The sequence below is a fragment of the Mandrillus leucophaeus genome, unplaced genomic scaffold (assembly GCF_000951045.1).
Source record: "Mandrillus leucophaeus isolate KB7577 unplaced genomic scaffold, Mleu.le_1.0 Scaffold226, whole genome shotgun sequence".
NCBI lineage: Eukaryota > Metazoa > Chordata > Mammalia > Primates > Cercopithecidae > Mandrillus > Mandrillus leucophaeus.
In genome coordinates this window covers 3,701,119-3,726,312 of record NW_012102321.1, presented here as the reverse complement: position 1 = coordinate 3,726,312, position 25,194 = coordinate 3,701,119, and the positions used below count along the sequence as shown (strand labels likewise).

The window sequence follows — 25,194 nt, the reverse complement described above, 5'->3', positions numbered from 1 at the left end:
CGATTTTGATACAAGTGCCAAGACAATTCCACAAGGGAAGAAGCCTTTTCAACAAATGGTGCTGAGACAACTGGACATCCATATGCAAAATAATAAAGTTGGACCCCAATCTAATACCATATATAATAATTAAAACAAATGAATCAGAGGCCTCAAACTAAAACATAAAACTATGAAACTCTTAGAAGAAAACATAGGCATAAATCTTTGTGACTTTTGATTTGGCAATGCTTCCTAAGATATGACACCAAAAGTATAAACAGCAACAAAAGGGTACAAAAATTGATCGTCATCAAAACTTAAAACTTATGGTCCAAAGGACACTATCAAGAAATCAAGAAAGTAAAAGGACCACTCAAACAATGGGAGAAAATCAAGACCTGGTAAAGGTCTAGTATGCAGAATATATAAAGAAAGAACTCCTAGAACTGAACAGTAAAAAGAAAAGTAGCCCATTTAAAAAGATGAAAAAATATTTAAATAGACATTTTTTCCAAAGAAGATATACAAATGACCAATAAGCATATGAAATGATGCTCAATATCATTAGTTGTTAGGGAAATGTAAATGAAAACGACAATGAGATACCATTTCCCACCCACTAGGATGGCAATAATCAAAAGACAGATAATGACATGTGTTGAAAAGAATGTGATAATGGGAGTGCAAAATAGTGCAGCTGCTTTGGAAAATGGACTGACGGTTCCTTAAAATATTATAGAGTTCCATGGTGCCCAGTAATTCCATGTTAGGCATATACCCCAAACAACTCAAAACACAAATGTTCATAGCAGCATTATTGATAATAGCCAAAAAGTGTAAATGATACAAATAACCATAATCTGATGAATAAATAAACAAAAATGTGCTATATTCATTCAATGGAATATTATTCAGTCATAAAAAGGAATGATATCATGATGCATGCTGCAGCATAGATGAACCTTGAAAACATTATACTCAGTGAAAGACAGCAGACACAGAAGGCCACATAGTGTATGACTCCATTTATACGAAAGGTTTGAAATAGGCAAATCCACAGAGACAGGAAATAGAGATTGCCAGGGGTTGGGGCCTAGATAAGAATGGGGAATGATTGCTACTGGGTATAAGATTTCTTTCTTGGGTGGTATAAATGTTCTGGAATTGGATAGTGGCAATCTATGCACAGCATTTTGAATAAAAATTACTGAATCGTATACCTTAAAGGGGTGAAATTTTTGGTATATGAATTATATATCCATAAAGCTGTTATTTATAAAAGAGGAATGAAATGAAAGGCATTGGCCCAGGAGGCTGGGTATGGAATGTGAACATCAGGCTAACTTATCATTGTGTCTAGGAATATGTGCCTAGACATAGGTGCTCCCATTGCTTGGAACATTATCCTTCACCTTTCAGCCTATGCACTTCTTATACTTCTATTATAACAGGAATATAAACTCTGCTTCCCTTCTGTCTGTATCTAAAAACCTTATGGCAGTACTGCACCCTGGTTCCTCATCAAAGAATTCAACCAGGGATTGACTGCAATCCGGTACTTGCCGTAAGTGCACTTAAGATGTGCTATTTGAAAGAGGCAGTCTAATGGGCATGTTAACTAGCCATTTTCTTAGACACTCCAAGCTCTATCACTGTAATAAGCTGTATCATCAAAACAATGTTCCCAGGCCACATGACCCAGCAGGGCACAGCATAACTCATTTCAGCAATGAGTTATGCTGTAATATTATATTCTCTGCTTTAATAGAGGGTCTACATAAAAAATATCTATTTCAATGGCTTATCTGTGTCTTCCACGAAACTGTAATTGAAGAGCCATTTCATTACATTATCCGATGACTGTTATGTAAGGGCCCAGATGATAAATTCCTCTTTGCTTCCAGGAAGTTTGCTTCTGCAGGTAGATAATATGGATGTTTCCTTTCCTTCCCTCCCCTCCCCTCTCCTTCTCTCCTTTTCCCTTCCCTTGCCTTTTCCTCAAACATGGAAACTATCTAACAGAATGAAAAACCCTACACTTATTGAGCATGTGCTCCAAGCGTGCCCCTGCTCTTTATATGTTTTATCTTATTTTACCATCACAATATCCTAAGAGATACACACTTCATTGCTGTTCTTTTACAGATGTGCAAACTGAGGCTGAAATAAATTAAATGACATATCCAGCCCCTCACATCTTGTAAGTGGCAGCGATGGGGTTGAGTCAAAGCAGCCTGATTCCAGAAAGCATGTTAAATCCTGTTCGTTCTTTCACTTAGCCATGGAACTTCCCCACAAGTTTCATTTTCTAAGTCATCTGCAAACCTTTAGAATTAAAAAAATGTACATACTCAACCCATGTTTGCGTTGTTTCCCAAAGCTCCTAGCTGAAAATGCTTAATAAATAATTTGGGTTGATTCATTCTTCCAAGTCCTGAAATCTTTGGAAGAATAACCCTACAAAAATTCTGGCAGTTGTTTTTATTAATGGTGCGAGGGTGGTAATCACACAGGTTGGAGGAGAGAAGGATAGAACTGAAAACAAAACTAATTCATTTCAGTTTTCAGATGGGGTGCCTAGGAGGTACATGGCACCTACGTAGTCTAAAGTCTGGGAGTTCTGGGTGCTTGTATGTTGTTGGTGTGGATTTAATCACCTCATCTGATGTATGTTTTCATAGAGTGACAGATACTTGCTGTTCCACTTCTGAACATATTTGCTTTGATACGCTTGGCGGAAAAGACCTCTATTCAGCCAGCATGATTCAGCCAGTCCATGGGGCTGCTTATCTTTAAACACACATTGATAAGCAAGCTAGCTCAGAGCCCTCAGAATTTTGACTTAGTTAAGTTTCCTTTCTTTTCTCTCAGCTCCCTATTCTCACTCCATTTGTGTAGGTCAGACACTTGGCTTCTCATTGGTTAAGAAAATAAAGGCCAGTAGAGCACCAAGATTTTCATAAGCGAAGTCACCACCTCAGAGCCAGCAATTGACCCTTTGGTTTCTTAGCCTCTATCCTTCCTGTGAAGCTCTTACTTTTGAGCCCTGAGTACTGCAGGAATATAACATAGTAAGAACATAATATAACAAGACTCTCTGGGAGCTTGCTCCTCAAAGTGTGGTCCATGGGCCAGCAGCATCAGCATCACCTGGGAGCTTGTTAGAAATGCAGAATCTGGGGCCCACTACAGACTTAGTGCATCAGAATCTGCAGGTTAATTTAAGTCAGGGAAGCACTGGTTATGCAACACTGCACCTTAAGGAGTGGAGGCATCTCATCTACCAAACAGAGCTCCCATGGAAGTCCCACAAGTATTCCTCGAACTGAATAACAAGTGCTAACTTGGTGCTCAGGAGTCAGAAATTAGGGCACCCAACACGTAGTGTGTGGCTTCAATGGGGCTCTGCTGCTGTTATTGCTCTTTTCTGCTCTCTGAGAAGGGATGCACTTGTTATATTTTAAGTCTTTCCCTCTGAGATGTAAAGCATCTGGATACTTGGGACATTGCTCCCACTTTATTAGAAGGCTCACAACAAATGCCATTAGAGTCTCTTCCAGGGAGTGACATGCCCTCTTTCTATGCTCCATCAATACTTTGTACGTCCCTACTAAGAATGTGCCACTCTGAATTGTTCATACATCCCACTGCCCCGCTCCCCACCCCACATCATATTGCACAATTGTTTCTGGTCTGGAAACATGTTTTATAGAGTTTTGAATATCCTGCACCTAGCCTAGTGCCTATCACTGAAGGAAGGAAAGAAGGAAGGAAGGATGGAAGGAAGGAAGGAAGGAAGGAAGGAAGGAAGGAAGGAAGGAAGGAAGGAAAGAAGGAAGGAATATTGATTGAGTTTTAGGGAATTGAAGGGACACATTCTGGATGTTGGGGAGTATGGAGCAAACATATGCAAGGAGGTGAATGTTCAGGAAGAGAAGGGAATGAAAAATTTTAGGGAGGTGAGGATGTAGCAGTTGAGTCACATATGAGACAAATCAAGAATAAAGGTCACTTAAATGGTAAGTGTGGATCCAACATGCAAATCCAGATCTGACTTTACATCCTACACAGTCTCCTGTGCCACACTGCTTGTAACATCATGAAATGATAACAGAAGTACAATCAGTACCTGCATGGGAAGTCCAACTTCCTCTTCCATAGGAGAGCAAACTGGGGGTCAGAGAAGTGGAGAGCCTTGCTCACAATTACAGAGCTGGCTGGTAGCAGCACCAGAATGAGAAACCAGAAGAAATCTGTGTGTCTAATGCCATCAGACTACCTAAATTTCCCAACCTATCCTTCCTCCTTAACATGCGGAGTGCATGTTCTAGAGAGAAGGAAAGCATGCCAGGAGTTCAAGCCACAGTTTTGTTTCTTGGGTAAGATGACTCCCTTGGCCCTTGCTCTTTGTGATTTGCTGTTGGTAGGAGCCAGGACTCTTAGTATATAGCAGAGTATCACTGCATTACTCTCCTTGGCCATGACCCTAGATCTAGACCACAGGAACTACACAGCGCGAGACCTTTGGATGCTGGTGGGACCCAGTCACCTCTAGACTTCACATGGAGGAAGTTTTCAGAAATTATCAAATTTTTAATGACATTCAAACTCTCCAATTGGTGGTTTATAGAAAACAGCAACAAATTGAAGGCAGGATGTTGCAATTAAAAAGCATGGAGCTGAGATGGTGGTCATCAGGAAACCAGCAAGTTAATCACTCTATTTCCAGCCTAGATGGAAACAGGCCTACTCTGTGCTTCAAGCTTCTAAGGGGTGAAACTTCAGTCCTTTTCCTTCACTTGTCACAGTAGCTGATTATTTTTGCTAAAATCAATTACAGGGAAAAGTTTGAAGATACCTCCATCTCATAGAAGCCTTCTTCTCCTCCCTGGAAAACTGCCTTCTCTCCTCCATCCCCACACTCCTAAGGCCTGGCAGAGGTCCCTGTCATCTCTAGGACCCAAATGTCACTTACTGGCAAATAGAGGTAGAGAAGAAACCAGATGAGACTTCTATTCCTAGCTCTGATAATAGACACAACCATGAGAAAGTTTGTTAACTTCTCAATTTTTTTTTTTTTTTTTTTTTGACACGGAGTTTCGCCCTGTCGCCTAGGCTGGAGTGCAATAAATAGTGCAATCTTGACACACTGCAGCCTGCCCCTCCCATGTTCCAGCGATTCTCCTGCCTCAGCCTTCCTGGTAGCTGGGATTACAGGCACACACCATCACGCCCAGCTAGTTTTTTGTATTTTTAGTAGAGAGGGTTTCACTGTGTTGGCCAGGCTGGTCTCGAACTCCTGACCGCAAGTGATCCACCTGTCTTGGCCTCCCAAAGTGCTGGGATTACAGGCATGAGCCACCAGGCCTGGCAAACTACTCAGTTGTTTCTTTTTTCTTTTTTTTTGGTAGAGGAGGGGGAATACAGTCTCACTCTGTCGTCACCCAGGCTGGAGTGCAGTGGTGTGATTTTGGCTCACTGCAACCTCCGCCTGCTGGGTTCAAGCAATTCTCCTGCCTCAGCCTCCCGAGTAGCTGGGACTACAGGCATGTGCCACCATGCCCAGCTAACTTTTGTGTTTTTACTAGAGACGGGGTGTCACCATGCTAGCCAGGCTAGTCTCGAACTCCTGACCACGTGATCCACCTGCCTTGGCCTCCCAAAGTGCTGGGATTACAGGCATGAGCTGCTGCGCCCAGCCAGCTTCTCAATTTTTTAACCTCTTTTTCCTCATGTCAAAAATGAGATTGTTTTACTAGATGACTTCTAAAAATCTTCCAACTCTAAAAATCTAACTTTCTATCTTGCCATTGGGTTAACTTCTAAGACTGATTTCTTTTTCAGGGTATTTTAGTTTTCATGCAGAATATAATGGCCAAAAAATAAAAATAAAAAAAAGATTTTTCTGAAATGCAAAAGAATAGACCTATCTGATGAAATTACAGACTTTCAAGTGGCATTTTGGGACAGGATATCATGTAGGCAACATATTCTGTCTACTTACAAGGCAGCTTTGCCTATCATGTCCACTATTTTTATATTTTGATAAAGAAAAAAATAACACAGAAGAACTGGAACTAAACTATTAGTAATACCCAGTATTGGAAATGATCTTCATTTATGTTTTTGGCTGTTGATGCATGAGTGTGCTTCCAGAGCATAGCAATATTTTATTAGCAGCAGGTATTAAATATATTATTTAGTATTAGAAATATTAGTCTCAAGTATTAGGGCAGATTAGCATTTGATGTATTAGTTCTTTGGGGTTACAATTAAAGCTTGAATTCCTAATTGTTATTATCCAATGCATAGTAGGAAGTATATTGTGATTTTGCTCTTAATTCTACAATGAGTTCACCAACACTGATAATCCAGTACTAATTCATGACAATTCTTTATTTGTAACTGTGTCTGTGAATAGGTGGTTCACATATTTTGGTTATTATAGACTTTAAAGGTGACAGTTTCAACTGAGGACAGCCTTTTCTTATTATGGCATTTCTTAGCCAAGCTTTCTGAAAGAACTCTGTGCTAAACTCATGGTTTCAAGCCTTTGAAAGCTTCTTAAAGGATGCTACTCATCCCTTACACCCCCTCTTCTTCCACCTGTGTTCTAGAAGCAAAGTCTTTGGCCTGCTCCTTTGACACAAGCTCTTCTACACCAAGCACCCTATCACTGTCCCAGAACAGACAAATCAGACATCTATCACAGATAACCGATGACTAGGTCAAATATAGACATTTCTACCTCTGTAATTAATATTTGTTAGGCCCTCTATCAATACGATACTTGCATCTGGAATTAAAGGCACTACTAAATATTTACCAGTGTGTAGTAGTACTTTTAGATGGAGTTGGTACATTATGCTTCATAGTTTAAACCTCCAGACAGGCAAGATGTGGAAAGCTTAGGAAATGGATGCATATGTTCCCTAAAGCCACAATACATCACACCATCATCTTCCTGAAACCCTCCCAAGACAAGAGATCTTGTATTTCTGAAATAAACAGACACAGCATCCTTACTAATAACTCCATAGGTGCAATTTTCTCCCAGTCTGGTCACTGATACAAAGACAGATGGCTGAGGTTTCCCACCCCTCACCACAACTGTGGGAATACCCTAGGTGGGATGTGAGCCCTCATGTGATGACTCTGTTCCCACTAGGACAGTCACGCTTGTGCTACTGAGGCTCCACATTGCTTTGTGCACTGTACATTCTCAATGGCTGTCCTCCCCACTCTGAGTATTGCTGTGCCTGGCAGTTGACAGTTTGCTAAAGGTGCACCTTTAATTAATGAGTAAGAGTCCCTGTCCACACTCCTACTGCCTGTAGACATACACTTTCAGAGTGCTAAAATCAGACTCCGGTATCTACCACTCAAACCCCATCACTGGAAGGTATCAAAGCCTTCCCACCATTTGTCACCCCCTTCCCACCAAAAGCACCCTCATCGGTTACATCTCAACACTCCCGCTGATGGTGTCATCTGCCTATTCCATCTCCCATGGGTGAGGAGCTCTGTACAAACTTCCCAAAGCAAGCAGTGGCTTTAACTAGAAATAGACAGCCAATAACCGTGCTTACCCCAGATCATCCTATCACTCTGTATTGCTACCCTGGAAGCCTTCAGAAAAGTGATGAAGAAAGAAATGCCCCAGGCTGCTTGTCTACCAAGGATTTCAGTTTCTTATAGGTTGAAAGACCATGCAATGATTAAATATAATGTCAAATTCTTCCGCATGCAATAATAAACATAGAAGGCCCCCGGGCAGAGAGACATAATCATCGTCTCATTGTCTTCCATTTCACTTTATGCCAACTGAGATATATACCACAGGCAGGAAATGAGATACTTCATATTTATGTGGTGACTCTCTCCTGAATAAAATGGGGGTTGTCATGCCTATGCATTGTGGTTGGAATGTGAAGCATAGACAGAGAAGTGATTCTCCAAAAGAGATGCTATGAAGTGATTCTCATACCACCTGACGGGAGGCACTAGGAGAAAAGGATGCATTGTTCTGTGTCCTGTATGTCAAAGCTGCTATTTGGTTGGGAATGTGGTAATCAGACAGAATGGAGGGAGCCAATGCTACATTTCAGTCTTTCCCAGTTTTCTCAAAGGGTGATCCCAGACCATAAGGTGCAGCGTATGGGAAATTCTCCTGATATCTGCAGCAGTGTCGGCAAACAGGAGCCCCTTTAGCAGGACTTTGCCCAGTGCAAAGACTGCAGTTCCTCTTCGAAGCAAGGCCTTTTTAACTACTCTCCCCATCATGGGAAATCCTGGTTTGAGGACCCATGTTAACCCTCACACCCAGAGAGAAGAAAAGGTGGTGGGAGTGTAGTGAGATAACTCCCTGGGATAGTTCTACCTCACTTCTCATTTAATCTCTCTCTCTCATACACCCCTCCCACCCCAGTCAGCACAGGCACTCATTCCCTTGTGTAACTTGCATATCTGTCAATCAACCAGCCTCCCACACAGTACTATCTCTGCTTCATGGACACTCTTGTGTCATGCAAATAACAATTAAAAAGAAAAATCCAGGTAACCCAGGGAACGATACTCTCTATTTTTCTTTTTTCTCTCATTTTTCCCACTAAAAAAGGCCTTTCCAAAAATATATTAAACCAGGTAAATGTTTACTTAGATGTTCAGGTGGTTGGAGCAGATTGACAAGGAAAACAATCACAAAATAAATAATTTTGGTTTTTTTTTTGTTATTTTTTTTAAAAAAGAACATTTTCCTACACATTGTCTCTCTCTCTCTCTCTAACTTGATAGAGCTGCTTTCTTGGACAGAGAGATGCTGTTGGAAAGGAGCTCTGAAGGAACCACAAGGGGAACTGGTAACAATCCAGGGCCCTGAAACTTGGTGGGGGGAGGAGGCAGCAGAGAAGGAGGAGTAAGGGAGGGGAGCAAGGAGGCCGCTGCCTGCCCTTGGCGCTCGTTCCTGTGTTGGTTGTACTTCTCATGTTTCCCAGTCAGCATTTGGGAGGGCACAGAGGAGGCAGCATACAAAAGTAAGAACCAATGTCAGGATTCACAAAACAACAACATTTTAAGAAATCTGGTTAAAAAGAATACAAAAGTGACTCCACAGAGGGGGAGGAAGAGCTCCGACCCCTCCCATTGTTGTCCCCTCTTGCTTTCTTGAATGACAAGAATCACTTTTAAGGATTTTTGTTTGTTTCATGGTTCGGCTGGTTCTTTTTCTTAATCTCTTCCTTGGCTCCTTTCTTTCAATTGCATTCATTTTAGAAAGCACCGATCGACTTTACAGATCCGAGGCTGCTGAGCTGTAGCCTCCCTGTGCCAGTGTGTGTGTGTGTGTGTGTGTCTGTGTCTGTGTACGCACATGTGCACAGTAGCTGTCTCTCTCGCCTGCTTCAGCTCAAGCCTCAAGGTCCCATCTGCTGGATGCTGAAAGTCTCGTGGTGGGAGCATACCCTGTTGGCACTAAGGTGAGGGCTTAGATTATCTTTGTACCCCAGATTCATGGATCGCCTCCTTGCCCAGTGCTGAAGTGGGCCGCCCATTAGCTACAGAGTTTGCCGGTTTCATATTCCACAGGGTTTGGCAGCTTAGAATTGAAAGCCCTCAGGGAGGACTGGATCCTGCCCACCTCATTGTTGGCCAGCTTGAGCCGATGCCGGAGCAAGCAGGAGAAAAGGTCAAGTCGGACTTTGCCAGGTGGAGAAAGCTGGTTCACCCGGTCCCTGAGCTCAATGAGCTGCAAGAGTGCAGAGTCCTGGGAACCTTGAGTATATGGGTAGTCCAGCTGGAGAATTAGGTCCCGGATAGCATCTGGGTCAAAGGGCAGGCTGTAGCCAAAGACCTGCAAGGTGTTAATTTTCATGTAACCCAAATTCTTAGAGGGATCAGTCATCTCCAGGGGCTCATAGTAGATTGTCTCATTGGAGCTGTCATCCAGGGACTTGATGCGGCTCCGTAGGTAAACATGAACTGTCTCAAAGAAAGTCTTCCACCTATTCCCCAAGGTGATAGTCCAGTTTTGGCACTGGGCAGCTGCATCCACGTTAGTCCTTTCCCAGTCAGGAAAGCTGCCCTCATTCACAGGCATGAACCAGCTCTCAGAGTGGCTGCCCCCAAAGGGGTTGACATAGATGGCCATGACAGGCTCCAGGGTGCTGTTCTTGGTGAGACAGATCTGCAAGGACAAGGCCAACATCACGTGCACCAGCCCAGGCTTGTACTTGTTGCTCTTCAGGGTGAGCAGCATGCGCTTCCTCCAGGAAGGGTCAAACCAGCTGCCCAGCCGCATGTCATTGCTGATGAATATGGAGTGTACCTCAATGCGGCTATCCTGCTTCTGCAGCAGGTACTTTAGCTCCAGGTCCTGCAAGTCTGTCTCCAGCCCAAGAAAGTTCTCCAGGGACTCAGCCACCTCTGGCCGGCACAGCCCCTGGGCCAGCACATAGCCTGGATTGCAGCTCCCACAGCGTGTGCTATTGTCTGGAGCACAGTGGGCACACGCAGGCCCTTCGCCCAAGGCACATGGGATGGGGCCCTGGCAGGAAGATTGATCATAAGGGCAGGTGCAGCTGTGGCTCTGTTCCAGGAAAGTGCCAGGAAAGGTGCTTTCCCCACAGTAGAGGAGGGACTGGATTCGGTTCCACCAGTAGGACAAGGACCTTTGGGAGCAGAGATAAAATGAAGTAAGAGTGAAAAGAAGTCACACACTGACACCCTCCCTAAGGGTAGCAAGACATTGACCACTAGGCATGGAAGGCAATGAGGAAGATAAAATCCCTGAGATCTCTGAGTGGTGGAAACTCCACTTTACTACTTTGGACTAATTGAGCAAAGCCTAGAGTTCTGTGTCTGATGGGTCAGCACCAGAAATACTGGACACCAAACTTGTACTGAGAGCAACTAGGCTCATCTCTCCCAAGTCCTCCTTCATTCCCTTATCCAAAAACCTACGGAGGATCTCCAGCATCTTTTGTGTCAAATCTGTTTTCAGTCTTCTAAATAAGATGGCTCTTCAAATCTTCTAACTTCTTGCCAACTTTCATTCCCTCTTCAAGGTTTCTGTCCTTTCTCTTCTCTCTGCTCCTCTCACTCCTCCACCAAGAGCAGAAATTTTCTATGGCTGATTCTCTTGAAATTTTGATTTTAGCTCTTATGTTTCCTCTTCAAAGAAGTCTACCCTGATGTCCCTGCTAGAAGAACCACTGCACTCACTCTCCATCACATCACCCTGTTTTATTCAATCCATGACAATTATCAGTATCTGAAATTATTTATTTATTGTTTACTTGTTTATAAACTTCTTCCCTGTTAATAAATACCATGAAAGCAGGAACACTGTCTTGAGACCAATAGCTTCTCAGAAATGAGAATTGTTTCTATGCATGGTAAGCATTTAATCATTATTTGTTGAAAGAAGAATAAATGAACTCCTCTCAAAACCTCTTCTTTGTATGCTTCCCTTCTTACCTGTGCCTCTGATAGAGCTGCACCACTGGGTTGCTGGCTGTGAAGGTGGCCTCCTTGACTTGGAAGACTGTCCTACCTCACGTGTACCAGAGCAATTTCCCTCTCTTCCAAGACTTTCTTCTCCAAGGAAGCTTTCCTTTCTGGTTTTTACCTCTAGGAGACTATCCCTTTGATTTATGTTCCACCACCACAAATTTAAGTGGTTGCCACATAGTTATAATTTTCTAGTTTTTATGTTTCTGTTTGTTAAATCTTTCCAATTCATGAATACCCCTGCAGCTTAATAGTAAGGCATGGAATATGGATTCAAAAACTTGTCAAATAAATAAATAAATGAGTGGATGAACAAGTGGATGCCTGTCATGATACAGCCCCACTCTATCCCTGAGGGTGCAGGTCTCTACTTTCTTTCCTCCTGTGACCCAGAGCAGAATCATTTGTTTGACACAAGCCAGTGTGTGTGTTTTTCATCAGATGCAATAGCTGGATGAAATTTAACTCCATCCCTTTTTTTCTTAGACTTATTAAAATGGAAATCAGTAAATGAGAATTAGAGCATTACTAGAATAACATTTGAATCAACTATAATTTAGATAAAAGTAAAATCAGCCCATCTTTTTTTTCTCTGTCTCACTTCAGACACAACTCACAGCTGAGAATGACACACATGAGTAGGCTGAGATAACTGGAAGGCTATGTGTGAGTCACCACTCCCAGATCCCCTACATTGGACAGAGGGTTCTCCTTGGCCTCAGCAGCTGTCGGGGGAGGTGCTGAGCTCTGCTCTAGCATCCAGGGAGTGCTCACCTCTCCTTGGGCAGGCGGAAGCGAGGCTGGCGATGACAGCGCTTGCAGAGGTTGAAGAGCCGGCGGACGATCCGATGGGTCTTTTTGAACAGCACTTTCAAGCCAGCTCCCAGCTGCTGGTAGCGGTGCTGAAGGCTGGTGTCCATGGCCCAGAACTGGGAGATAGCTGTGGAGTTCAGGAACCGGTCATCGGGCAGCCTTTTCAGCAGGGCCTGGAACTCTTCTGTGAACAAGAACGCAGGACCTGAGCTGAGGGGCAGCTATGCAGAGCTCTGGTAGGGACAGGTGGACACTGCCCAGATCCAGGGCCCTTCAGAGTTACTGCATGAGGAAGGAGGCTGCACACCCATTCTCCCAGGTGCTTTTTTAAAAATCAACACCTTTATTGAGAAATAATTAACAAGTTGTAAAATATGGCCTCATGAATTTTCTCATCTTTTCTACCCCTATGCCTCTGAATTTCAAAATAGATCTCTGCCACCCTCAGAGGGGCCAGAGCTCCTGCTATTGCAAATGACATTGGATGCATCTCTTTCCCCCCTTTATACTTCCTTCTGAGACATCCACAACACTATCTCAGGCCAATCCTCTTCAATAGCACCACAACACCCATATGGAACATGTGGGGCCCTCGTGAAGGTGAGTGTGCACCCAGACTGGCACAAGTAGGCCCAGAGAAGATGCAACACCTAGCTCAGAAATCTTTCTAGAAATCCTCCAGTCCCTGAGACCGGCCTCTCCCATCCATATCCTCCTCTCTGACTGTCTAAGATACTCTTCTTCTCTTTTCGGCTTCAGTTCTTGGGCAGATACCCATTCTGCCCTACAGCAAATTTAGAAGCAATCTGCCTTCTGCTTCTAAGTTCCTGCTGAGTCTAGGTTCTCCTTAGAGCTTCCTGGGCACACCATGGCTTCTGAACTCATGCGCAGGTTTCTGTGCATTGCTCTGCTTTTCCTTGGGACCTGCAGCTGCCAGGTCTCCTGGTGGAGGTCTAGAGAGCCCTGATTTATTCATTAGCAGTAACTCATAGTAATAAAGGCCCAAAGTCATGTTATGGACCATAACCCACCACCATAGCCCAAAGCATGGGGCTGGGGACTGGAATGTGATATTCTCCTTAGCTACTAAATGCCTTGTCCAGGACTTAAAATGGCAACCCCTGGGGCCTCAGCTCATTTTGATTTCTCATGTACCTGGTTCCTCATTTCCCCGGAAGACTGGAGAAGCATGCCTAGTAATGGCACTAACATCTAGTATGTGCATAGTTAAAACATTTGAGTATGTGGAAGAGCATGCAGAACAAAAAGGCAAACTCCCATGTGTCTGCCATTAGCTTTTGCCATTCTGCCATATTGGCTTCAGATTTTTTTCTTTAAGAAATAAAGCAAACCAAATATACTGCACATGAGGGCCCTAAACCTCCCTTTCTCTCTATCCAGATATAACCACTCTCTTGATGTTTTCTTTTCCATTATCACATATTTTTAATTTTTTTACAAATGTAGTTATCCATAAAAGTATCATGTATTGGGTATCCTGTTTGTAAACATTATATAAATAGTATTAAACATGTATTATATTTAATAAATTATAGTATTATATGAAGACATTATATAAATATATATAATATAACCTTTTTGCCTTGGTTTGTTTTATTTAATATTATGTTTTTGAACTATAACCACATAAATATCATTCATTTAGTGTTGAAATGTGCAAATATACCATGCAGAGTAATTTATACATTGAATTCATCTACATGATCTCATGTGAGCCTTCCATTCACTATTATCACCCTCCCTCTTTTTCAGATGAGGAAACTCAGACCTTGAGAAGCTGCACGGCTAATCCAAGGTCATAAAGCTTGTCAAACCAGGCAAGGATGCAAAACCAGTTCTCTTGAATCTGGGTCTCAAGGTAACTGATATTAGCTTTAACAGCAACAAACAACAACTGAATTGTATTGGATGTCATCTAGAACCATTCTATGCACTTCATTTATTCAACACATATTTATAGCGAACCTTATGTGCAAGCATTGCTCTAGGCACTGTGGAATCAGTAGCAAACAAGACAAACAAGGTCTATGTCCTTAATTATGTTTATCTTAGTTTATTAAGTCCTTAAAACACACCTATGTAAATGGACATAATACCAATGGCCTAGAAAAAAATGAAACCACTTGAGCCTCAGGGTGGTGATATAACCTGGTTGAGGTTACAGACATAGTAACTGGCCGTGTCAGGATCCCCATGAGGATCCTCACCTCTCAAGTTTTGTTCTCCCCAAGTTCTTGCTCTGCACCTCACAGCCACCTCTCATTGACAGGGAGGAATTCTGGGTCAGCTGGCTGCTCACCTGACTCTTCAAACTGCCGGTTGTGAGTGGCCCAGGAGTCTTGGATCTGCAGCAGGCTGTCCTCCATGGCCTGGATGTCAGCATCAGGGCAGTTGCATTCAGGGAAGGTGGGGCTGCACTTGCACCAGCAGTCATTCTCCTTGCAGACGAGCTCACCCTCAGAGCTGCATGTGATGTAGCTGAGTGCTGCGGCTACAAAGCGCTCACGCAGATACTCAGGCAGCAGCACCTGAAGGCCTGGGGAAAGGATGTGTCAAGGAATCTCTGGGAAGAACCAGTGAGGACTCAGTTGTCCATGCCCAAGGCTGCAGGAGCCCCAGCTGGGGTTCTGCTGACTTGTGCATCCTGGGTCCAAGCGTGGTCACCCCAGCGCCCGATCCTGCTGAGCTTGTTGGGAGAGAAGGCTACTGCTGCCCCAGTGACAGATGGGGGAGGATCTGAAAATGCAGATGGGAACATCAAAGCCCAAGGCTTAGCCAAACCCCTCAGATCAGCCAAATTGAGAGCGTGCATATCATAAGCACAGGCTTATTGGCTACACATCAGCATTTCTGGGATGGAAACGGGAAGATGTTTCAGATAAAAGAAGAGCTTACAGCCCTCTTGGGCAAGAAAACAAGGTTTGATGGGCTTTTTGCCCTGCCTTCTGTAGCCATCCTCCTGTTTTTAGCTTAACTGAGATTAGCAGTAGGCATCCTAGGACATTGTTGAATTCTGACCCTTCTGGGCCTTCCACCCCAGCCCTGATGACCAGGGAAGCTGTCCTGGTTAAGAGATAGGAACAGATATTGTGGGTATACAGTGTCCAGGTACTATGTTGAGTACTTTTTATATATGATTGCAAATAACATTTGTGCTCATACTGAGGTTTTTATAGGTAAGGAAATCCAAGCCCTAAGACCACAATGACCTGCCCAAATCACAGCACTCATAGAATCTGCTTAGTTTCAGATCCTGCCCTTGTCTCATCAGCTAATACTATATAACTGGGACTGCCTGTCCTATTTCAATAGGATTTAACTCTTAAGAAGATTTGAAGAGGGGATGGTGGTCAATGCCCTGAGATCAGTCATGCCTGGATAGATATGAATGGCTCTCAGCTCTCTTCCAATTAGCTTCTGATCTTGGATACAATGCACTAAATTGCTCTGAGCTTCAGTTTTCTAACCCAACTGCAGTAACTACCAGTTTACCTATAGCAGAACATACTCCTAGTTGGCTTCAAGCCACTCACAAGGCGGCTGCTGGAAGCTTACCAAAGGATGAACAAAGGGTAGGCACACCTTTGGATGCAGTCTGGGCCACGTTCGAGGTCAGATCTGCAGGAGGCTCCCCGAGTAGGGACATTGTGAAACCTTGTGCCAGGAAAGTGAGGAATATAAGAATTTCTGGATATGGTGAGCTCCTCTTTCCTCAAATGTCTGCCAGCTGTTTATTTTTAGGCCCTTGACCTTGTCCTTGGCAGGAAACCAGAGAACTCAAAGTATGTATCCCAGTCTCAGCAGACCTCAAAATATAACTTAAAATTGCCAGCAGCAGTGGGTGTTTGTTGTTCTTTCTTGAGGTCTACCTCCAATTCTGAACTGCCCCTAAATTTTCCTTTCTTGGCACTGTGCCTACTGTGGCATTTGAGTGGTTCTCCTCACACACCCCGTCCACATGCTTGCTTTCAGCACTCACCCTTTCCAAGTTCGTTCCTTTCACCTCCCCCATCACATCCCTCCTCCTCACCAGAACACTTCCCATGCTATAAAATAAGTGCCCCGAGAAATGTCTGCATGAGTGATGGGCTATAAAATTAAATAGCATAAACTATTCCAAATGAACAACTAGACATTTTGAATTTCACTCACTGCTACTTTCTAGACACAAACCCAGTCCATGCAGGGACCTCAGTGAAGAGGAATGCTAATTGCCTTAGGTAGCTCTAAATAAATGAGTTTTTAATCTTCTTTCTTATATATTTCTTTATTCCTAAAGCATTGCTGGGTCGCATTTGACTCCGGTTGCCTGGAATTTGTAATCGTAGATCTTGGGTGAGGGTTATTGATTTTGTAATGCTGAGACAGTAATATCTTAAACAGAGTACAATTCAGTTAGGCCTTGAGAAAAATAAAGTTTTCCCACTGAACCAGTTTGCATAGCCCTGCCCCCAGGATGTCTGTGGGGAACAGAGAGCAAGAGATGCACGTCTGCCCTTAGCCCCCAACCTCCAGAGTTAGTGTGGTTTTCTTTCCCTTTTCTTTCACAGTTTTGCTTGTTCTGTCTCAAATCAAATTCTTATTCTTCTCAAACTCATCTCCTGACTTTGAATCACCCATTTGCAAGATCACAGACAGATAACAGAAAGCAGGGGCCACCTTCAAACTGTGGTTCCAGTAAGTAGTGGTTCCCCACTTTGTATAGCTCTTAGTTGAGCTGGATGGTAGTCTTATAACCACTCTGTAAAGGCCAGCTATTCCTCAATGTGTCTTTGGGATAAAGCAGAGAGTTTTCTGGGAAATGAAGATCGTTGAACTAGGTAAAGGCTTATAAGGATGGGTATGCTGTTCCTTACAGGATTGTGACAGAGGACTTGAGATGGAATGTGAAGTGGGATGATTGAGGTGTCATGTGATATGAGCAATAGATCTGGGGTATACGGCAAACCATACCAGAAAGTTTCTTAAAACATGATGGAAAGTTGTTAAATACAGGTCCCAGAACTTGTGGTAGTGCTTGTCTTAAGAAAGGTTTCATCAAATGGAACAGGCAGAATTTTATCCTGCTATTTGATCTAGGTTTTGTTTTTTGTTTTTTGTTTTTTAATCAGGTGTGAAAGGTATGAAAACTATCACAGTGCTGCTTACCAAGTAACTGCACTTTGTTCTCCGGACTCTGTACCAGGACAGAACTGACTGAGTCCAGATTGTCATAGTTGCTGCAGCCCAGAGGACCGGTCCTGGTCTCGGTGACCTAGAGAAGGAAGGAGTAGGGAGTGGGTTTAGATAACAAGTGGAGACTCCCTTTGTACTTCCCTTCTCCAGCTGCTCCAGCTCCAGCTCCACATCCTGTCCTCGACCAGCTACAGCAGTGATACCTGCCTTTTCGTACTCCAGAGGTAGAAAGTCACTTTCTTCCTTGTCCTGAGGCAGTGAGTGTCTGTTACATATGGCTGGCTGGCAGCAGCAGTTGTATGTAAGTGAGAGCCTTTCAGAGACAGCCAAAGGGAATTTGTGTCTGGAAAGGCGGAGAATGCTGGAGAAGGAGTGAAACCTTAAGCTCGAGTCACCCCTTCTCCCTCCAGAAGAAGGCAAGAGGCCATATGTGGTCCCTGTCAGCCTGCTGGCAAGCCCAGCTGCATCCACTTGATGTGCTACTCACAGGCTTTATGGATCCTAAAGATGAAAAGCACTAGAGAAATATGAGTTATGAGTATTAGTATTAGTATTAAACATTTAAGTCCCACCTCGGCACTGAGACGTCCTTAGAGAAAATCAGCCATGGGCTTACTGCATATTTTAATACATATATTAAATATACATAAACTCTTATAGCCATGTAATATTCCAAAACACCATAGAGTCATTTTAAAATATCATAAAGTTGGCCCATCAGTTTTCCCTGATGTTTAAAGTATAAGATGAAAAATGGGAAGCTTTAAATGCACTGAAATAATTATGTAATAAGAATGATGGGGACCTGAGGCCCTTTCTTCTCAGGATCTCTGAAGGCTTTGCCAACAATCAATCAACCAATCAACGAGTATTTATTGAGCAGCCACTGTTTAATTTCATGCAATTCTTCAAACATTTATAGAGCACCTTTCCTGAAGTTCATCGTGGAAGCCCAATCTGACACGTCTGACCTCCTCTTCTGGTTTCAGCACCCCCTGCTTTGCAGTAGGCACAGGAGTTGCAGTTTTGCATCTCTTTCTGCAAGAATGTGATCCATGTCTGGATCCTACACACTATAGGCTCCAAAGAGGGAAGCTCGCGTTTATTTTGCTCACCATTTTGTCGACAGCAATTAACAGTTTCTGGCACATAGTAGGTACTCAATAAACAAGAGAATGCACATATAATATGTTCCAGGCTTTTCAGGGTAGGGAGGTGTGTGCAACAATGTACACACCTCCAGGAGGTCATAACCTGTGGGGGAGGCAGGTGCATACACAGCTGACTGACAGACATCCAAGTCACGGTAGGAGCCCGCATCATGATAAGCTCTAAGGAAGCACAGCTCTAAACAAAGGGAAACAAGAGAGGAAGTAGCAGAGGAGGCACCATCTGTGTTGGTCCCTAAGGAGAAGTAGGGAGTAGACAGGTGGGAAGAAAGGAAATGTACTACGAGGAAAAGGAGAAGGGACAGTGTGATCTCTGCAGCACACAGGCTTGGAAGTGCATAGTGCATGTGTCTAGCACCCTGCCTTGTTACCATGGTGAATATGAAAGTGTAAGGGACATTCTTCAAGGGAGTTTAGTAGACCTAGGTTTAAAAAACACACATAGAGCAGAGTGATAAAGTGAGAGATTGCGTGATGCTGAGCAAAAACAATCAGGAGAGAGGCAGGAGGGATTCCTGTAGCTTGAAGTAGTCCACGAATGCTTTATGAAGGAAGTAAGCCATGAATTCGTTTTCAAGAATGAGTAGGGGTGGCAAGGAAGGGAAGGGAAATTGAATAAAGAAGGGTAACTCCACATAAATACCAAAGGGTAGCAATAGGCACAAAGCGTGAGAGGCAGCAGGGAGAACTAGACCGAGGCCACGCCAGGGGTAGGGACAGCTTCTCTACAGTTTTCCAAATTCTTCCTCCAAGAGCATCCTACTTAACTTTCCCAAGAACTCACCGGAACAAATCTCATTACTATCACTCTCCAAGGAGGAAAGTAAAGTTCAGAGAGTTATAGTCTTTGAGACCACAGAGCTGATGAGTAGCAGAAACAGGATTCTAACTTTACAGTCCTCAGACTCCAGTTCAATACCCTTTTGTCTCCTGAGCAGGCAGGTCAAAGGACTATAGAAAATAGAGTCTAAATCCTTTACATGCCATCACTGTCAAACACAAGTATTCTAAACAGACCAGTCCACCCAAAATATTTTAGTGATCTGCTCTCTCCTCAGAATGTTAACATTGAGCAAAACAAATTGTACTGACCTCAGATCAGTTTGATTATCCTTACAATGCAGACCAGGAAACCAAGGCTCAGATAAGTTAAATGATTTATTCCAGGTCATACAGTCACCCGCAAGGATAAGATTTATTTGGCTCATTCATTCATTCTTTTATTTACTCATTTGTTCATTTAACAAATATTCAAGGAGCATCTGGAACTCACAGATGAATAAGACATAGTCATGGCCAGTAAGGAGCTTAGAGACAAGTGGAAATGTACTTAAATAATCCCAGTGTTCTGGCTGTTACACATGAGCCTGCCTCCCTCCACATGTGGACACAGGTGCTGAATCATGTTTCTTTATTGGGTGAGTGGGTGATTGACTACTGGTCAGACTGTACTTGGGAAGCAGAGGCAGCCTCATTTCAAGGTGAAGTCTTCACTTTCTTTATGGTGTCGAATTCCCCCTATGAAGAGCCATGGCCAATGACTGTCCCAGCTACTCTGGGGAAGTTTGCCCCTCTAGGTTAGGGTGGGCTGAAGGACAGAGGTGGGACACAGGGGTATGGTATTTGGAGGCTTGCCTGTCCCTGCCTACAGGTAAGCTGGCCACTCCATCATCATTGGGGTTTTCACTGGCTTATCCATCCACTTACTCCTGACTTGGCCACTCACCAATCAGGTCCAGGAAAAAAGGAAGCTAACAAGCCTTAAGTGGGAACAAGATGCGACCCAAAGAGGAGGACAGGCTAGAGAACAGCCACAATAGGAACTTTCCTTTCCTTCCCCTTCTCCCTCCCCCATCCCTACCTGCCACCAATGCATCTGCTCCCCACCCCCCCTCCCCCAACCACCATCATCTTGCTCATCATGCTGGGCTATCTTTGATTCAATTTTCTGACCTTTACTTTGCTGTTTCTAAAGGTCAGTCCCAAAAGAGGACAATCAATTCGGTAAGTCATTGAAAGGGTGTGAGTAACTTCACTTTAATTGTGGCACAAGGATGGGAATTAGGAGAAAAATAACATGATCCTTATGCTCATTTCCTGTTAGAGTTAAGAACCTGAAGAGTGAGGAAGGCCCACTCAAGTTTCACTAGTTCCCAAAGTCATAGTGCTTTTCATTGCTATTCTGCTCTGAGATGCTGTCTTCTCCCTTCAGAAGTAAGGAGGTGAAAAGAATAGAGGGAGCTGGAGAGGGACCCGTTGCAGTTTTTGCCTGAGTACTGACTTGAGTAAGCAGAATAGCCTGAGACACCCCCAATCCCTCGCCCCAAAGTGAGGAAAACCTCAGCATCTCTGGAGGATTGTTCAAGAGAATCCTGTGCTTTTCTCTGTAGAAGAGGCAGACAGCTTTGGCAGATTATAAAGAGAGCCTATACAGGTAATGGAGAGTGCAGTTCACTCAGGCACACACTGTTCAAAGAATGCCTCAGATAAGCTTTCAGAAAGGGCCAATAATTGTGTGCTAACTGGTCTGTTGACAGAGACCATCCTGCCTTGAGAAAGCCCTGATGGACCTCAGGTTCATTAGCACATCAAATTTTCCATAAATACCAGATCGTGCAAACCCTCATTCCAGCCAGTCTCCTCTCCCCACCCTCCACCTTCCACTTCCAGGCTGCTCTTGTCCTACCTAAGGAGACACCTGCAAACTAAGAGCCGAGTGAAATGGGCTTCTAATTGTGAGCAATCGGGCTGGGATGGGAGAACAGAGCTGATGGTGTATGTGCTTAAAAGAGCTGCAAACTGAATCCCAGGCTGCTGCAGCGAGGAATTCAGACAAGTCACTTTTAAGGAGGTTTTGTGAGAAACACTCTTTTTCATCCTGGGGTCCACCTGAACTTTTGCGTGAACTCCCTTCAGTCACCTTGTGAGCATGTCAAGCCCTCCCCACCAAGTACTTCCTCAGCCTTCAACTAAATACAGGGTGAGCTGTAATTTAGAAACAAGCCCCTTCTCTCCTTTGTGGCTCTAATCCCTTCTGGGGAATTATGGACAGGATGTCTATGTATACAGCCCTTCACAGTGTGCAAAGTGTTTGCATGTGCTCTGTATCATTTGGTGACACCCCAACCCTATGGCAGAGCCAAGAGTGACATTCACAGTATTTATCAGCAGGTAGAACAGAAGCACATTGACTCATCAGAAGGGATGGCAGCCCTAGTGCCAGGGCAGGGCTCTAGAGGCCTCCTGAGGTATACTCTCCTTTTGGTTACCATCAAAAGGAAATCTGGGGGCTACAGGGGGGAGTAAGTGTGGTTAGGGCAGTACATGGGGGTTGGAGTGAAGACTATTCACCAGCTGTATAGAAGTGTTTCAGTATTTTAAAAACTGATGTAACCATATCAGCTGAATGTAAGCCCTGTGTGCAGGTGAGTCAGATAGTTGGTAATATGTATCATGGATGAGAGAAATAGAGTTCAATGACTTCTCAAGGTCATACAAATAGACAGCATCAAAGCCAAAACCAATCCCAAGTCTTCTTACTTGAGTAAGTTTGTTTCCCACTAAACCATGTAAGTCTGCCTTCACCTCGCCACATGCCAGACAACACTCTAAAGGGACCTGGAGCTGTGTATCTGCCACAGAGTCTCTGCCGCTCTAAGACCTGGTGTCATCGTGGGTGTATGTGTCAGGAGGGAGATAGGCATGTAAACATCCTCAATGTAATGTGACAATTTCTGCAATAGAGGTGTGTGCCAATTCGGGTAAACCTTCCAACAGAGAGGGATGCTCAGTGAGGTCTTAAGGAATATATTAAATAAACAAAAAGGTGCATAAGTCCATGTTAGTGCAAAGAAGTTGCTAAGAAAGGGTAGTAAGTGCACATCTTCTTAGGGGAACAAGAAACAGGCAGATATGCTAAAGAACTTTTCTTCTACCAAGGCAGAGCAGGTAAGCAGAATCCCCCATCCCAACTCCATCCACCTCTTTCAAGAGTAATAAATGTGCTGGAAGCCAGCTGCTGAGGCATATTCATAGAGGGAGGTAGGTGGCAGGTACTGTAGCACCAACAAAAGGATGTTAGCTAGGAAGGATGTGCTGCTGTGTGTATTGGCCTTTGCTATATGGATCTATAAGTACTAAGTGTGTGAGAGCAAAGAAATGTTCCCCGGCAGAGAACCTTACTGCCAGGACAAAATGGGCAGGTCAATCCCATAAAGTGAGCAGAACTGTGGGGTGGGATGCCAACACACACCTTTGCTCCTTAGTCTAGCAATGGGTCCTTGAACAGGCCACATCAGGTCTCTAGACCTTGCTAAGTTATGTAAATATGAAAACTTGAAGAGATGAAGGTTGAAAAAAATACAAAATCATCCTTGTTTTTTCATGGTTTTCTTCCTAGGGGGAAAACCCATTGTACTCCCAGACAGAAAAAATTACCAGATCTGTCAGCCCAGTGGAAGTTGAATATTCATCTCACTTTCAATGTGTTCTTGGAGAATCTTCAAAAAGTGGCTTCCAAGGATGATGACCTCTTTGAAGAGATGGGCAGTGGCTCTATTTCTGGAAAGTACATTCATAGGCACTATAAAAAATGTAGTTTGGGATGTCTAACCACCTTTTGCTCCACCACCCACAGACTTTGCTTAAGAGGTGGGTCCAGAAAGCCATAGTTAAGGCTATGCAAGCCCAACTCTTTGTATTAAACTAAGGGTAGACACTGAACCAGATTCTTTCTCAAGAGAATTGAAAACTATGATACTGAAAGAAAAAATTTAAAAGGTGATTGTAGATACTCATAAAATTCAAATAATAAACAATTATAAGGCACCTAAAATATGCCAGGAACCGAGGACATGGCAATGAACAAAGTAGTGACCTCTGCCGTGGTGGCATTGACCAAGAGATAAAACAGAAAAATATTCAGCAGAGCCAGAGTCAACTCCACAGCAAGCCAAAGTTACATGTAAGTTAAAGTCATCGAGGTACAGAAAAGTATGGAATAAATAGATAAAAGATTTCCAACTAGGGAAGCAGGAAGATGACACAGATGAAAAAGTAGTGACATGTATTTCAACAAAAAACAAAAAGAATAACCTGAGAGTATGACCATACTTTTCCAAGTTCCATGTGCCTGCATTAGATTTAGTGCCTAGTCCTTGGAGAGCTGTGGTATTTTTCACCAGAGTTCTCTTAAACTATTTTTATACTCAAGCTACCTTGAGTAGATTTCTGTTTCTTTCAACTAAGCATGCTTATATGTACTTGCGTACACACTAAGCAGAAGAGCCTAATCTATGTGAAAAATGCCATGTCCAGGGACTCATTCATTAATTCAACAAACCTTTACCCACTGCCCACAGTGTGGGAAGCTCTGTACTCTTATTGGGAAATCATAGTTGAACAAGACCCAGCCTCTTCCACAAGAACCTCATCGTCTCATGTGGAGGTCATTGTGTTAGCTGACATATGTTCAGTTTTACAGTTCAAATGATATGCTCTATAAAAGAGGCATATGTTTGAAACCCTAAAGAGGGGCATTTGACTATCTTGGGAGTTAGGAAAGGCTTCACAAAAGAGTTACCTTTTTAAGCTGAGCAAAAGAAGGTGAAGAAGAGCCATTCAGGTGAATAGACAAGCATTACAAGTAAAGCAAACAGCAAGTGCCAGGAAAGTGAGATATGAGAACATGGCATATTTGAGGAAAGCCTGATATTTAGGTATGAATGGTTTACACAATATGAGTGGAAGGTGAAGAGTAGAGTGGGGAGTACGGGGGTTGAGAAAAGTACCAAAGGACTGGTTAAAAATGGAACTAGAAAGACAGCAGAGACAGATTTTCAATAGTCACATAGTTTAGTTAAGAACAGGAATTAATCTTTTTCACACTCCAACAGTGCTATGGTTAATACTATCTACACTTTCTTTTATTTATTTATCTATTTATTTATTTATTTATTTTTGAGACGGCATCTCACTCTGTCCTCTGGGCTGGAGTGCAGTGGCACAATCTGGGCTCACTGCAGGCTCTGCCTCCCGGGTTCACGCCATTCTCCTGCCTCAGCCTCCTGAGTAGCTGGGATTACAGGAGCCTGCCACCACGCCTGGCTAATTTTTTGTATTTTTAGTAGAGATGGGGTTTCACCGTGTTAGCCAGGATTGTCTCGATCTCCTGACCTCATGATCTGCCCACCTCGGCCTCCCAAAGTGCTGGAATTACAGGCATGAGCCACCACACCGGCCTACACTTTCTTATTAAACCTCATGGAAAACTTCAAGATAGAAACTGTTCTAATTGTACAACAATTTTAGGATGAGTAAACTGAGGGTCTGAGAAGTTTGGCTTGTTCAAAGTCCCATCATGAACAATGGCAGAACTCAGATTCTTGGGTTGGAGCCTATGTTCTTTCCATTGTATCACACTGCCACCCAGGATGGGGAACAGTAGTTTGGGCTCTGTCCCATGTACAGTTTGGGGCCACTGACGGAATTTAGGCAGGGAGTAATATGATACAATATGATATGATGATTT

General features: G+C 43.5%; 1 protein-coding gene across 2 annotated transcripts in view; it reads right to left on the bottom strand.

Annotated features, from left to right (window-relative positions):
* Positions 1–8,612: 8,612 nt before the first annotated feature.
* BRINP2 (bone morphogenetic protein/retinoic acid inducible neural-specific 2) overlaps positions 8,613–25,194 on the bottom strand; it is a 115,058-nt gene continuing 98,476 nt past the window's right edge. For both annotated transcript variants that reach the window (XM_011981447.1, XM_011981449.1), the window contains 4 exons: positions 17,470–17,575; positions 14,621–14,857; positions 12,262–12,484; positions 8,613–10,646 (listed from right to left, as the gene is read on the bottom strand). In XM_011981447.1, the coding sequence (XP_011836837.1) occupies positions 9,530–10,646; positions 12,262–12,484; positions 14,621–14,857; positions 17,470–17,575 (1,683 nt within the window). In that variant the 3' untranslated portion in view covers positions 8,613–9,529. The remainder of the gene's footprint in view (positions 10,647–12,261; positions 12,485–14,620; positions 14,858–17,469; positions 17,576–25,194) is intronic.